At 33.8% G+C, this 16,079-nt stretch overlaps 1 protein-coding gene across 2 annotated transcripts in view; it reads right to left on the bottom strand.

The window, feature by feature from the left end:
- CDH9 (cadherin 9) overlaps nt 1-16,079 on the bottom strand; it is a 137,844-nt gene that overhangs the window by 13,818 nt on the left and 107,947 nt on the right. For both annotated transcript variants that reach the window (XM_027074775.2, XM_015085204.3), the window contains exons 4-7: nt 15,400-15,519; nt 14,643-14,810; nt 12,375-12,562; nt 11,173-11,426 (exon numbers count right to left, since the gene is read on the bottom strand). In XM_027074775.2, the coding sequence (XP_026930576.1) occupies nt 11,173-11,426; nt 12,375-12,562; nt 14,643-14,810; nt 15,400-15,519 (730 nt within the window). The remainder of the gene's footprint in view (nt 1-11,172; nt 11,427-12,374; nt 12,563-14,642; nt 14,811-15,399; nt 15,520-16,079) is intronic.

Below are 16,079 nucleotides of genomic sequence, written 5' to 3'. Positions count from 1 at the left end.
TAATTGTCACTTGATTTACTTATCCTATCATAGACCTATTGCAGTGCTTGAGACATATTAAGTAGTCATATTAAATTTGATGGAGTCAGTTGCATAGATAAATTGAAATTATGTTAAAAAGAAACATAAGAACTTGTCCACAGAGTCCTTATGGCTATAAGTGCATAGAGAAACTGTTGTAAAATACTTTGCTCTTGAATGGCTCTCTTTTAGGGAACATATCAGCTGAATCAAAGGTCATCCTCCAATCTATTCCTCTGACCTATTCCAGATAAAAATGAAATGACATATTACATAGAGTTCCATGCCTCTTTCTCATCAGGGTTGGATATGGACACTCTATGATTGGCAAAATAATGCCTCCTCATGTCCCCCAAAGGATGCCTACTTCTTAATCCCTGAAACCTATGGATATGTTACTTTACACGGTAAAAGTAACTTTGTAAATGAGATTAAGGTTAAAGTCATTGAGAAGGAAGACTATTCTTAATTATCTAGATAGGCCTAAATGAATCATGCAAACCATTTAAAGTGGATGAAGAAGGCAGAGATGTGCTCTAGAGAAATGAGACAGGAGGAAAAAAAAAAGAGATTTAAAGTATGGAAAGGAATTGATCTCTTATTGCTGGCTTTGAGGATTGCAGGAAGGGGTATCATGCCAAAGGATGCAGGCCACCTCTAGAAACTCAGAATGAACCTTCAGCTGAAAGACAGCAAGAAAATAAGAATTACAGTCCTGCAACTGCAAGGAACTGAAATCTACTATTAACCTAAATGAGGAAGGAAACGATTGCTCTCCTACTGTGTCCAGACAGGAATATGGCCCTGTCCACAGTAACATCTTTAGCCCAGTGAGATTCATCCCAGATCTCGAACCCATAAAACTTTAAGATAATAAATTTAAGTTACTTTAGGCACTAAGTTTATGGTAATTTGTTATGGCAGCAATAGAAGGCTGTAATGTAATCATAAGAAAGATCTTTTAAAAGGCTAGCTTATAATAAAATACCTTAGGTCAGGCCATGTTAGGCTGTACTAACACATCTCTTTGAGATTTCTGCTGCTGAGTATTTAATTAAGCCATATAGGAAAATAAGTGTTTCTCAAACATTAACGTTCATATGAATTACATTGGGATTTATTTATTTATTTATTTATTTATTTATTTATTTATTTTTAATTATTATTTTTTTAATTATTTTTTTTCAACGTTTATTTATTTATTTTTGGGACAGAGAGAGACAGAGCATGAATGGGGAAGGGGCAGAGAGAGAGGGAGACACAGAATCGGAAACAGGCTCCAGGCTCTGAGCCATCAGCCCAGAGCCTGACGCGGGGCTCGAACTCACAGACCGCGAGATCGTGACTTGGCTGAAGTCGGACGCTTAACTGACTGCGCCACCCAGGCGCCCCTATTTTTAATTATTTAAAAAATTTGTTTTTAACGTTTATTCATTTTTGAGAGACAGAGAGTGATAGAGCATGAGTTGGGGAGGAGCAGAGAGAGGGAGACACAGGATCTGAAGCAGGCTCCAGGCTCTGAGCTGTCAGCACAGAGCCCAGCACAGGGCTTGAACCCATGAACCAGGAAATCATGACCTGAACCAAAGTCGTATGCTTAACTGACTGAGCCACCCAGGCACCCCTACATTGGGATCTTTTTAAAAACGGATTCTGATTCAGTAGGTCAGTTGTTGGAGCTGGGATTTTGTATTTCTAACAAACATTTTAGGTCAATCCCATGTTATAAGACTTTAGTCAAGACTTAATATAGTAAAGCTATATACCATGGGATAAACTGTTCAGAATAAAGATGGAAAAAGGAAGAAAATGACAGACAACAAAGAAACTAATCAACATCTGGTGTAGTTCTCATTTTTCTAAATATCTTATTAAAGTCACTTAACAAATGAACTCCTTTTTCATCTGGTGAATTTGGAAATTACAGCTCCCATTATAAATCTGTAATATATTCACTATCAAACATTGACTTTCATAAACATAAGTAATAGAAATTGAGCTGCTAGTATTCCTTTTTTTTTTTTTGCTTCCAAGATTTTATTTAAATTCAAATTAGTTAGTATATAGTGTAATATTGGTTTCAGGAGTAGAATTTAGTGATTCATCAATTACATACAACATCTAGTGCTCATCTCAACAAATGCCCTCCTTAATTCTCATTGCCCACTTAGCCCAAATCCTCCTGCCTACCTCCCCTCCAGCAGCCCCCAGTTTGTTCTCTACAGTTAAGTAGTTAAGAGTCTTTTATGGTTTACCACCCACACTGCTTTTATCTTATTGTTCTAAACATTGTGAAACATTTGTAATTTAAAAAATATTTGATGAAAATACATTTAGGTTTTCTATGATTTTTTTGTTTGTTTGCTTTGGTTGTTTTAAAAAAGAGCCTGTGATTTAGTCTATGGCTATAAGACCTATATTGAACTTAAAGGATCCATTAGTAAACTCAGATTTCCAAAATAATTATAATAATTTAACATCATGGGCCTTGCCTAGTTTATTTTATGCTAAATTTTATAAAATGATTGTCTCAACTGACAGATACTATTTCAAAGTAAGTATTTGAGCATGTGGGAAAAAAAATATGGATGTACTGGATTTCATCTCAAAGGTGGAATGGCTAAAAACTTTGCATAGTTGGTTTTAGATTCTTGTCTGTACCTTAGTCTCAAAATATAAAAGCAGTCCAGTCACCTTCTTGCCCTTTGGAAGAGTTGTGCAATGGGCAGTAGAGCTACATGGAAATGGTAGTATCTTCTCACTTTTTCAATAATCATAATGATAATTTTTCTACATGGTGTTATGAAAATAATTTGGGAGATGTGAAAAAACCTTATATAACATATGGTCACTGCCTAATACTAGTGATACTTTTGATGTGGGAACTCCTAAACAGATCACTAGAACCAAGATATAAAAATCAATATATAAAATACATAATGGCGTATGCATATATCTCCTAGGAACAAAAGTTCTATCAGATTTTAACCAACAATTCAATGTCAGACAAGGATCTGAGATGACTCTTATTTTTCAAATAACTATTAATGTACTAAAATTAAGGACAACGGTCATATTAAATTTTCTCTTTTTAATCTCTATTGCTTAATACATGTAAAAAAAATAGTGTTTCCTATCTCTAGAGTTCAAGTCTCCTAGAATTTAGTTCCTAACGTGGACTAGGAAAGTCATTAGAACATTTTTTAAAATGTTCTATTTTACTTAAATAGTTACACCAAATTATGCTCATGAATAAAACAAACCTAAAATGAACACAAAGAAAGCACAGTAAAAGAACATAACTGAACCACATCTATGTATTGAATGGAATTCAATTTATAATATTTGCCTGAATATATATGTATTTTTTCATTGTTGGAAAAGTCAATAGCAACCATTATCTGCTTATGGCTAAACAGACATTGGATTTCTTCTTACTGTTTGAACTGCAGATCAAAATTAAGAAAAAATCCTTCATGTTTATTATTACTTGCCCTAGAGATTAGCATGGGTGTTTCTATGATTGAGGAATAGCTAACAATTCTAACCTTATGTAAGTCCAGCTTTGACTCACTTGGAACTTATGTGGGACCAAAGTAAGTCTGGGTTTCTGACTGTTCTACGCTTAGATTCAATCTTGAAAGGAACTACTTTTCAGGTTGAGACTTCATGATGGAGAACCACTTTGACAATTTAGAAATAGCTCAGTTTAACATGAATACTGCCAACTTCCAGGTCTATATTTGCCCTAGTGCAAATGATGTCTCACAATTTGTCAAAACCCAGAAATATTTTTCTTTTATCCAGCAGCCAGTATTCTATTTTCAACACAGAATGGGGCATTTTTATTTACCTATTAATAATAAATACAGTGGATTACCACAGAAGACCAGAAAGAACCTGATAAACACTTAACACAGAACAAAGCTATCTCTATGTTCTAGTAGACGGCCTATTAAAACAACACTATTTTATTGATCTCCTTACATTTATGTTTGAGCAATAAGTTTTGTTTTTTTTTTTAAAAAGACCACTGGTATAATTTTTTAACTGAACACCTTCTGCAACAACAGGATGTGCAGAAACAGCAAATAAGTAAAAAGCACAAGAGAACTGAGGTGTGGAAGCGAACTCTGGTTTTACTTTGTTTGCTTTTAATTTTTAATGTTCTCTCATTAAGAATCTAACACATACCAGATCCCTGCATTTTCATCTAGCACAATAAAATATGTAAAGTAAATTACAAACACCAGAACAAATCAGTACTATGCAGAAATATGTCAAAGATAGTATTCCCTTTCCTTTCCTGAATTCCAGGTACATCTTTCCCTGACTAAGTCAATATAATTAGGTAATAAGTTTGTTCTTTTCTTTCAATCCACTGCTTTCCAGAAATGTGTTTTCTATCTATGACCTATGGAAGTTTCATTGTACTTCAAAATGAGAATGTGGCTATATAATGCTTGAATGAATAGTTCAAATCTTTTTGTTGTTGTTGTTTTTTCAAATATTAGTGGCATTATTTTTATTTTTGTATTTTTATTTTTAAAAATTTTTAATGTTTTTTGGTTTTGAGAGACAGACAGAGACAGAGCTCAAGTGGGGAAGGGCAGAGAGAGAGGGAGACAAAGAATCTGAAGCAGGCTCCAGGCTCTGATCTGTCAGCACAGAGCCTGACACAGGGTTTGAACCCACCAATCATGAGATCATGACCTGCGCCAAAGTCAGACACAACTAACTGAGCCATCCAGGCACCCACCATTATTTTTAAATAATCATAATTTGTAAATAAATAGTAATAATTATCCTACTCTATAATAAAATCAGGCAACTATTAAGGAAACTGTTACACACACACACACACACACACACACACACACACACACACACTTATTCGCCAATTTCAGCTTAGGGTGGAATCATGTACATTTTCCTGAAGCAGCACTAAAAAAGCATTTTTTTTCCATCAGGTTTGTTGTATACATACTTCTCACTTTGCAGTAAAAAATATTTCTTCTAAAATTTGTTGAACTTTAAATGTTGAGTATAAAATAGGTGCGAAATGAGACAACATGTTCTTTCAGAACCTGTAAAGCTATAACCAATCCTATAACTTGAGAAATCCATGATTACTAATGGGGTGAAACAGAACTGACAACAGCTGCTAATTGTAATCATAATTTCATGTTGCAAGTGGCAGATGTATTTCAGAAAATATGTTTGATGAACAGATTTACTGGTGAGTGAGAAATAGTTCCTCAGATTTCCCTGGAAAATATTTGTCCATGATGCTTATCATAGCCTATTTTCTGCTCTGGGGATCAGTCATCCTTCTAAATTTTATAAGAGCAAACAAAAGAGTCACATATTACAATGTTGTCTCCTTGTTGAATTATTGCTTGTTTTTCACACTGTAATTTGATACATAAATGTTTTCTTTGCATATATCTTTATGCAAACCGGAATCAGCCTATATGTTAACAGGCTTGGCAATATTTTAGAAATACAATTGAGGATAAATTTGTTTCTTCAATACTTTTCTTCTTTTCATAATTTCTGAGATTTTATAGGTAAACCACTATACATTGTTTCTTTCTTTATACTTGAGTACTCTATAAAACAAATATTTTGGGAACAGATATAAACTTAAAATGTAGCAGCCACTTTTATATACTATGAAGCAAGGTTGCAAGTTTATCAGTCTCTGAGCTAGAAATTTTACTGCTAACATTGTATCCTGAGGAAATTCCAGATATAGAAAAGTATATATTTATATATACACTGAGCATATTATATATGTATATCTATGTCTGTTTACATCTATGTCTAATACATATATATACAGGTTGAAAGACTGTTTGCAACTAAATTTCCATCAACCATGTATCACCTACATGGTAGTGTGTTATTTATACAATAGAAGTTTATTGAGAAGTTTAATGGCATTATCAAATATTCACAATTAATAAAAATACATACACCTCTATGTATTATAATGATCTCTACTTACTAAAATTAGGTGATTGATAAATTGAAAGTTTCAATACTTGATAAAAATAGAATAAAATGCCACTGAAGTATCTATTGAGAAGAGAATTATACCTGTCTTCTTTGCTACAAAATTTCCTGTGTAAGAATGACTAAATATGTTGATCAAAAACATGTTTAAAATGATATTTTGAATGTCCCTTTGTAACAACTATAGAATAACAAGGGTTGGATTTGCCAGCTCCCTACACACACACACACACACACACACACACACACACACAATCCACTAACACTAAATGAAATATATGAAACAATTATTTTTGAAGGATTAGACACCAGAGAACAATGACCATAATCTCAGAGAAAAGAGAAAGATATGAAATGATACATAAGACTTCCCTAGTTTACCGCCAGGGGGAGGTTCCAGACAGTGAAACAGGAAGTGGGATCCCAGATGGAGTCTGTCAGCCCCCTCAGTTCAGGAGATAATGCTGATAGTCCATGTTGAAACTAAACTGCCTAGAATTTTAAAGATGGAGTAATTCAAGGGAGAGAGTTTCATAGAGAGGGAACTACCGAAATTTGAAGAGATGCTACTCAACTTTTCAGCGGAGTTCTGATCAGAACTCACATGGGAACAGATAGAGTGAAGCAACAGAGGTATTCAATCACAAGGATAAGAAGGAATGAAACTGTGAACTAGCCTGTCACCGGGAAGAGTTCTAGTTTCCACCAGCCAAAGGAAAAAGTTCAAACTCAGGGGGCTTTGGTAGACTACTCAGAAAGGTTTTACTTGATTTTTTTTAAGTTTATTTATTTATTTTGAGAGAGAGAGAGAGACAGCAAGAGGGGCAGAGAGAGAGGGAGAGAATCCCAAGCAGGCTCCACACCATCAGCACAGAGCTGGATGCAGGGCTCAAACCCTTGAACTGTGAGACTATGACCTGGGCCGAGATCAAGAATAGGCCACTTAACCGACTGAGACACCCAAGTGCCCCTGAAAGGTCTTGCTTGATTTATTGGGTAAAATTAGGTCTAGAAAAAGGGCACAAAAGCTAGGTCCAAAAAGATTAAGATGTTTCAAGTAACTTAATCACACATCTGAATGGAGCTCAAGAATATTTATGAAAATGCAAAGCTATCTAACACTAACCACAGTGGGAGCACAATGTTTGATATGCAATCAAAACTTACAGGCATACAAAAAACAAGAAAATATGACTGAAAGAAAATATGATTGAAGAAAATCCTAGCAATTGAAAACACTGAGAAATAACACTTTTAGAGGAGAGGAGAAACTATAACCTGTAAAATGAAAAATATTCTAGATGGAATTAAAGCAGGTTAGATATTGGGGGGAAAAAAAAGCTTGGTAAACTTGAAGATGAAGATGAATGGGAACTATTTAAAATGACTAAGAGGGAAAAGAGAAGATTAAATAAACAGCACCAGTGCACTGTGTTACGTTTTCAAGAAACCTAGTATAATTATAATTAAATGTCCTTAAAAAGAAGAATGTCGGGCAAAAAAATATTAAAGAGATTACAGCTGAAAACTGTTCCAAATTTGAAGAAAGGCATAAAGCTACATATTCAGGAAGCTTTATAAACTTCAAATACAAAATGAATAAAGCATACTATAGACAGGAGCATCATAATCAAACTACTTAAAAGTAGTGACACAATTTAAAAGCATCCTAAGGAACAACTGACAAGTTACAAAGAGAACAATAAAGATTAGGGCAATGCAAAAGTTTTACTGTATTGGTAGAAAAAACAGCTTTGGCCTCTAAAGCTGTACCTAAATAAATAAAAATAAATAAATAAATATAAATAAAAAAAATATTTAGCACTAAAATGTACATATGAAAATAGGAATGAGTCTCAAATCAATGATCTCAGCTTCTGAATCAAGGAAATAGGCAAGAACAGCAAATGGAACTCAATGTAAGCTGAAGAAAGAATAATCAGAGAAAAAAAAAGAGAAAACAAACAATTGAAAAAATCATTTAATCACACAGGTCAGCAAAAAGACAGAAGTAGATACAAATTAACAGTATCATGGAGGACTATTATTATTAGAGGTATCAAAAGGACAATAGGAATATTATGAACAACTTTTTTCAACTTTGATGAAACTACCAAATTCCCTGAAAGATGAAGGAAAAGGAAAACAAAGCCAAACAGGCTCATGTAAGAGTTAAGACAACCTGAAGTCTTACAACTGGTAAGGAAATAGGATTTGTAGTTGTGACTCATAGAAAAAAGAGAATATCATCCTTTGCTTTTAAATTGTACTAAACATTTAGGGAAAAATAATGTTATTTCTATGCAAACTCTTCCAAAAAATTAAAAGAGGATCTTATACTTATGACTGCATTCTGTGAGACAGTTTTACGATGACGCTAAATCCAAACAGATGTTACATGAAAACAAAACTGTAAAATAATGTCCCAATGAAAATAAGTGCTGGGGCGCCTGGGTGGCTTAGTCAGTCAAGCATTAATCTTGATTTTGGCTCAGGTCATGATCTGACAGTTCCTGAGATTGAGCCCTGCATCGGACTCTGATTTGGGATCTGTGCTGGAGTGTGCTTAAGATTCTCTCTCCCTCTCCCTCTCCCCTTCTCCTTCTAAAAAAAAGTGCAAAATTATTTTTAAACTTTAGTGAATTGAATTCAACAATATATAATAACAATAGCATAATGTGGCTAAGTGACATTTATCCCAATAATGCAGAGCTTGTTCAATATATGAAAAATAAATCATATGATTTATTTAATATATATATAATAATATGATTATTATTGAACATATGAAAAAACGCTCAACATATCAGCATAGAGATACAATTATACCCCTATTAGAATGGCTAAAGAGGCTCCCAAGTATTGGTGAGGCTATATAGAAACTGAATCCATCATAATTGCTGGTAAAAATGTAAAATTGTATAGCCACTTTAAACTGTATAGCCACTTTAAAATGTAAAATTGTATAGCCATTGTTTAACTTTAAATAATATGCTGGTTTCTTAAGCATTAAATACATATCTGCCTGATGATCTGATCATAATTCCTCTAGGTATGTTTTCAAGAAAAGTGAAAACATGTAACTATACAAATACCAATGCGCAAATATTTGTATATGTACTGATCAACTGATCAGTGAACAGATAAACAAAATGTGGTATTTCTATACATTGGAATACTTTTCAGCGATTGGAGGGATCAACCACTGATGCACATAACAACATGGAAAAGTCTCAATATGGTTATGCTAAGTGAAACAAGTTAGACGAAAGAGAATAAACACGGTATGATTGCATTGGTATAAATTCAAGAAAACAGAATCCATTCTGACCTATATCAACAGAAACCCGATCGTTGTTTGCCTGGGGATCAGGGGTGGGTTTTGGGAAGTTTGGGAGGGAGGCATTAAAAAGACATGAAGAAACTTTTTGGGGTAAGATATATCTACATTATCTTGAATTTGATGATGTTTTAATGGGTGTATGAATATACAAGAGTTTCTCAAATCATACAGATTAAAGTTGTGCAGTTTATTGTTGGTCAATAATACCTTAATACAAGTGTTCAAAAGAAGAATGAAAAGGTTGTAATTTTCTGGGGTGTCTGGGTGGCTCAGTTGGTTAAATGTCTGACCGGCTCAGGTCATGTTCTCATGGCTTGTGGGTTCGAGCCCCGTGTCGGGCTCTTTGCTGACAGCTCAGAGCCTGGAGCCTGTTTCGGATTCTGTGTCTCCCTCTCTCTCTGCCCCTCCCCTGTTTCGGAATCTCTCTCTCTCTCATAAATAAACATTAAAATAATTTTCTTAAAAAGGCTGTAATTTTCTAAGCTAACATGTCTGTAGCTGGAGCTGATGAAACTCCCTACTGTGGGAAATGGGGAAAATGAAGAGAAACTAGACCAAATTCTGAGGGGCAAAATACATGTTTTGCCTTTTGCATAATTTTGTCCCTGAGGGATCTACCTTGTATAACTGAAGTCAGTCAAATTAGTCTACAAATGCAGCACATTATATTAATTTCTCTAATTAGTAAACAGGTCATTAGGAAAGCAGAGTATGACTGCTAAAGAATTGGCTATGTATTCAGATCAACTGAAGTTTGAATCCTTGGTCTGCTAACTATATTACACTGTGTCCTTAACTCTTGGCATCTCTATTTATTCTTCTATAAAATTTGGGTGATAAGAGTTGTACCTGCCCAATAAAGTTGTAATGAGGCTGAGCTGAGCTAATAAATATATATCTCTTCAGACTCTCTAGTTTATACCAGGTGCTCAATAAACGGTAACCATTATTTTACAGAAGAAGGGATAGGCAACATGTTTGACAGTCTCATGTCATGAATTTAATGCCACAATCAGACACTCATCTTCAGCCACCCATTGTATTCATTCATTAATTTCACAACTATATTTACATTCCCCTTAAGAACCATATAAAGCAATCACTTAAGATTCTGGCATATTTGAAATCTTTGAAATGGTCCATACTGTATTCAAACTTTGGGAAAGTATTTATGCTCTACTACACAATATGATACTAATTTTAATATGTTTTATATTTGCAAGTATCATTACTTTCTTTACTAATTCTCTGTTATTAGAAAAGGTTGACATATTGTTTTTTCCAAAAATTTTGATGCCTAGTGACTATTTTTAAAAGATGTTTCCACATTTTCAAAGTATCTCTTAATAGCATTCCTAGAACAAATTTTTCTTCTAATTTATTTGTTTAGGTCATTTATTATTTGAACTATGACTTCTCCAAGAGAGGCAATGAGATAAGAATCACTACAGCGGAGGATTAAAATCACAGACTCTTAGAGCCAGATGGCCTGATTCTCAAACCCAGCTTTGTCACTGACTAATTGTTTGGCAAGTTATTTAAATGCTGTGTCTTAATATTATCATCTGCAGTCAGGTATAATAATAGGATCTACCTTGCAAAATGATGAGTCAAATACAATAATATATTGAGATCACTTAGAAGTTAGTTCAGCTAAGAATCGTGCTATGGAAGGATTTATTCTTATTACTATACTTGATCATACATAGTACCATGTTATTTTTTTCAAACAGCTTGTAAATGGATGATGATTATTTTTCTGCAAACTTAAATTATCACAAAATACTTACTTTATTAAATTGTTCATAGCATCTGGATCATATGCTGTAACCTGTCCAATGATGCTGCCCTCCTTTACATCTTCATCTACTTCTATCAAGTAATAAAGTTTACTAAACACAGGAGGCTCATCTATATCTTCCACAGATATTTTGACCACAGCTGTGTCTTTGAAAGGTCCCAGGTGTAGAAATCGTGGATCAGGGTGAGTGTTACTTGCATCCACTCTTAAAGTGTACAACATTTTGCTTTCAAAATCTAAATTCTGGAGTTAAATAAGAAAAATTAGTATAATATAGCAGATATGACAAGGGAAGACAATATTAAATTTGAATATCCAGCTCTGTTACTGGTGCCAGGAATTGTGGTTAAAGAACTTCCTCAGTTATTGCTGCATAGGTATATCAAATAAACTAGTAATTTTTTGTTTTGTCTGACACTTATTCATAGGGGGTAACTGAATATAACGGTATGCACATTAAGATTGAATCCCACTTATTAATGCAATTCACATTTTGATGGTCACAGGCAAATGTATTATCTAATGTATATACAGATTATTTACTATTATTATTAAAGTTATACAAAGTTAAAATCAGAGTAAATATAAAATAAAGTAGAGATTTAGCAAACTGCTCATATAAGTTGCCCCCTTAGTTCCAGCATTTCTAAAACTGATATTTTAAAAAGAAAAAGCATATTTCATTCATTTGAACACCATGGAAAGCAAGATGTGAATGGAAACAGAAAAATCAGGAAAATAGAACATGATCAATATTTAGCTGGATTATTCTAGATAAAGTTTCATAATGTTCTCCCACACTGCATTAAAAATCAAGAAATCCAAAGTAAAACACACATCTTCAAGTTTCATCTACTTGAAGAGACAAATTGGAATATTTTGAAAAGTGTGTGAAATAAAGTTATGACTGCATGCCTATTTTTTCAGCCAGGGAGAGTATAAAACAAGGACTTTCGAGGCTATCTGGTCCTACCTTGAGTGTCTGCTATAAGCACAAGCAATTAAGGCTTTGTATCACTTTTTAAGTGTCAGTGGTGAAGATGCGTAACTTGAGATGAAGCCACAACTATACCCCCTTCTATGAAGACTGTAAAGATGGGAAAAATAAATCCTAGGCTTTTCTTCCCTTAACTGAAAAGCAAAAATAAACTATAAGCACTCAATGAAAAAATGAAGACAGCGTAAAGAAACCTGTTTGACAGTTATAATCCCTTCCTGTGTGTCCTTGTCAGTGATGACATCAAACATGTCTGTTCCATCTCCTTCAGCAATGCTGTATTCCATTTCAGCATTCTCCCCCACATCAGGGTCATCAGCCTTTATCCTTCCAACATGGGATCCAAGAGGTACGGACTCAGGAGAATTAAATTGATACATACCTGAAAATTTAATCAGAGCTGTTTTGGCATTTCATCTTCAGATAACAAAAACCTTTCTTTTCCTCTGCCTTTTTTACTTCAATAAGTTAATTTTAAACTGGGAGAGTTTTTCATCATATTGAATTGTAAGCTGTCAAAAATTATAGATTTATTAAATTGGAAAAATAATTTATAAAGGCAGAGCACTGTCACTTTGTAAATGAGAAATATAAGTTCCAGGAAGATTAAGTGGATGCTCCAAGGTTATTGAGATAACAGATGGTAGGCACGATATTAGAATCCAGAACTTTTACTTAAGAGAGCAAGAAAACCAATTATTTACCGCTTATCTGGAGCTTTCAGTATTGTCATTATACATTTTCACAACTTTCAAATTATTTCAAAAACATGCACTTATTCTTATATTCTAGGTCAGAGATAGAAAAATAAACCCATACACAGGAATTTCCTTCCTTCCTTCCTTCCTTCCTTCCTTCCTTCCTTCCTTCCTTCCTTCCTTCCTTCCTTCCTTCCTTCCTTTTTGCTTGTTAATGCCTTTAAGGGATATGAATGTTTCTGTTTCCTTCAGTTCCAGCCAATTATATTGCATTGTTGTGTCCTTGAAAGGATTTTAGTTTGTGACAATTTGTTCAAGAATCAATAGGAAAAAGTTAAAAAAAAAAGTTAATGAAAGTTAGAAATGTTTTTAAACATGTAAAATGTGCTGCATTTTGTATAAGGCCAAAGGCCCTCTGTATTAATTTATTTAATTCTAATATCCGTCTTCATAATACCAAGGTAGGGATAGGGCTCAAGGAAACAATCCTATAAAATTGAGAAAAACAGCATGCAAAACTAAGTCTCTCTGATTCAAAGTCTTCTCTTTCTAATTTGTTTGGTGATTAAGGAGGACTTCTAAATCCAGCTGCCTGGATTTGAATTCTCATCACTGGGCAAGTTAAATTCTCTAACCCTTGATTTCTTCATCTATAAAATTGGGTGATAATGACAGCAATCATCTCATAGTTTTTTTTTAATGAGAATTACATGAAATTATGTCTTTTATATGTTTAGCCCGGGGATAGTTCTTAAACATTTTTTGTTATTACTACTATTATTGTTCTAAACCTTTTGCTAAGATTATAATGGATCATGGAATTATAGAGTGCCAAGCCGTTTGAGAATTCATCAAGTCATACTGTTTCAGTTTATATTTAAGGAAACTGAATGCAAAGTTTAGATTTATGTTAATTAGGCTTATTGTTCATATTCTTAGCAAACTTTTTAAAACATTTATCAGATACATATGTCAACCATCCAAAGCTGAATCATCAAATAGTTTAATTTTGATTAGCTTGGAAAAATGCTCTAATGTATTAGATTCAATATCATAAATTTAAATTTGAGACCCCCTCAACTGAACATTTCAAAATAGGCCCTTCATATTTGTATTCACTGCAAAATGTAAAGGATTGGAATCTGTTTGTGTGGGAATTCATGGCATGCAAAGCATTCAGGATTTAACATACGTGCCTAAAATGGTGATGACTAAAAGGGTATTGACTGATTTGACCTTTCCAAGTAGATAACAGATACTAGCAAACATGTCTCAGATGCCATCAGAAAGAAGGCATACCACAACTCAAAGGGCCATTAAGAAAAACAAGTGCTGCCATTTGAACCCATTTTGTGTTGATTGTAATACTAGTATCTGATATCTGAGACTTTAAAATATCAAGTCTGTGTTTTAGAATCAATTAAATAAGGGAATATAATTCTTATATACAGATAGGATAACTGTGTATAAGATAATCTCAGATAACTGAGGTCTGATGAGTGACAGACACGGGATTTGAAACCAGGCTGTCAGAACTAAGAGTCCGTGCTCTAAACCGTGAAACAGATAAGAGAAAGAGTGAGATGATCACAGCCAATATTGGGAAGTCAATTTGTGGGAAATTATCATATTTTGTCAGAGGGATAGGTTGTGGATTTGTCTTTGTTCACAACCGAATAGTGAAAACACTGGTACAAATATAAGCCTCTATTCGTAGTGTGTTGGAGAAGGCTTCCTACACGAGAGAAATAAAACCTTCCTTACTCTGAGGAAATCGTGGAGGATTGTTGTTGACATCTGTCAGAGTGATGTTTACGGTGGTGGTTCCAGAAAGGCCTCCCATCTGGCCGCCCATGTCTTTGGCTTGTATAACCACTTGGTACTGTTCTCTATTTTCTCTGCTCATGTCTGGTAGTGCAGTTTTTATTATGCCTTTTAGAAAAAGTAGACAAATATTTTACAATTTAATCACTGAGTTCTAAGATTAACCTATGCAAGATCTATTTTATAGAAGTTCATCATAACAAACAACCAAAAAGCTGGTGTACCTAACTGTATGAAATCCATAACCGATTTAATGTAATGGACAGAACAGACAGAATTCTTCCACTGGCTATTGTACAGGGAATGAGCTTGGCTAAATCAATTTAATTATATTTTTTGATTTAAAAAAATTAACTTCATTAAAAAATCTTCAGATGAATAAGCTTACTTAATTTGATGATTTTCACATTCTTTCTGTTTTGAATATTTCCTAGGACACAAAAAGTGCTAAATTCCAAATTTTGTATTTGGTGTCATAAATTTAAACTCTGTAGATAATAGTCTAAAAGGATAACAGTTCAAATAATCTATTTAAATAATATGAAATTTGCTTTTATTTCCATGGAATAACTATGGGGAATAAGTGGAAGCATGATACTGAATCAATAGCTCTTAAAATACAGAAAAATCTATAATTGTGCATCCGGATGTATTACATAATGAGATGAGAAAGAAACCAAGTATGAAAGGCTATTACCTGATTCTGGGTCCACAGAAAAATATGGCTGTCCTTGCAGTATGCTGTAGACCACTTTTGCACTGTTTCCATAGTTGGCATCATCTGCATCTGTTGCGGTCACTTGTATGACAGACGTACCTACACGAATCCCACCCACCCAAACAAAGATACTTAAATACTTCTAACTTTGAAACGGTCTTTCCAAAAAATTATTGCTGGTGGGTCATGTGGTGTGTTAGATGATGGTACATGTTCAAAGAAATGTGTTGAAATGATGCTGCCTCAAAAAAACAACAACAACAAAAAACAAAACACTTCTCCTTTTCATTTTTTTGGAAAATTTAAATACCCCGTAATTTTATTGTTTGAGCTATCTGAGAAAAAAATCAGCAACCTATTTTATCACAAAAATGAATATAATGAGACAAATGCACTGCACTTTTAGTTGACCAAAAATATTGTGAGGAACAATTTTTCACTGAATACAATGTGCATGCAATTTTCAATTAATGCATTTCTTGCTTACTGGAAGTGTATATTCAAAGATAAAACCAGTATTGGTAACATCCAGGTTGCTTTTTACCCTGATAAATTAAATGTATATTACACATAGAATAAAAAATAGAGGGACCCTGTTTTCATGGTGAAAAAATGGCATAAAATTGACCTGTAATTTTGTGTGTGTGTAAGATATAAAT

The sequence above is a fragment of the Acinonyx jubatus genome, chromosome A1, assembly GCF_027475565.1.
Source record: "Acinonyx jubatus isolate Ajub_Pintada_27869175 chromosome A1, VMU_Ajub_asm_v1.0, whole genome shotgun sequence".
Lineage (NCBI taxonomy): Eukaryota > Metazoa > Chordata > Mammalia > Carnivora > Felidae > Acinonyx > Acinonyx jubatus.
This window is presented reverse-complemented; position numbering and strand designations above follow the sequence as displayed.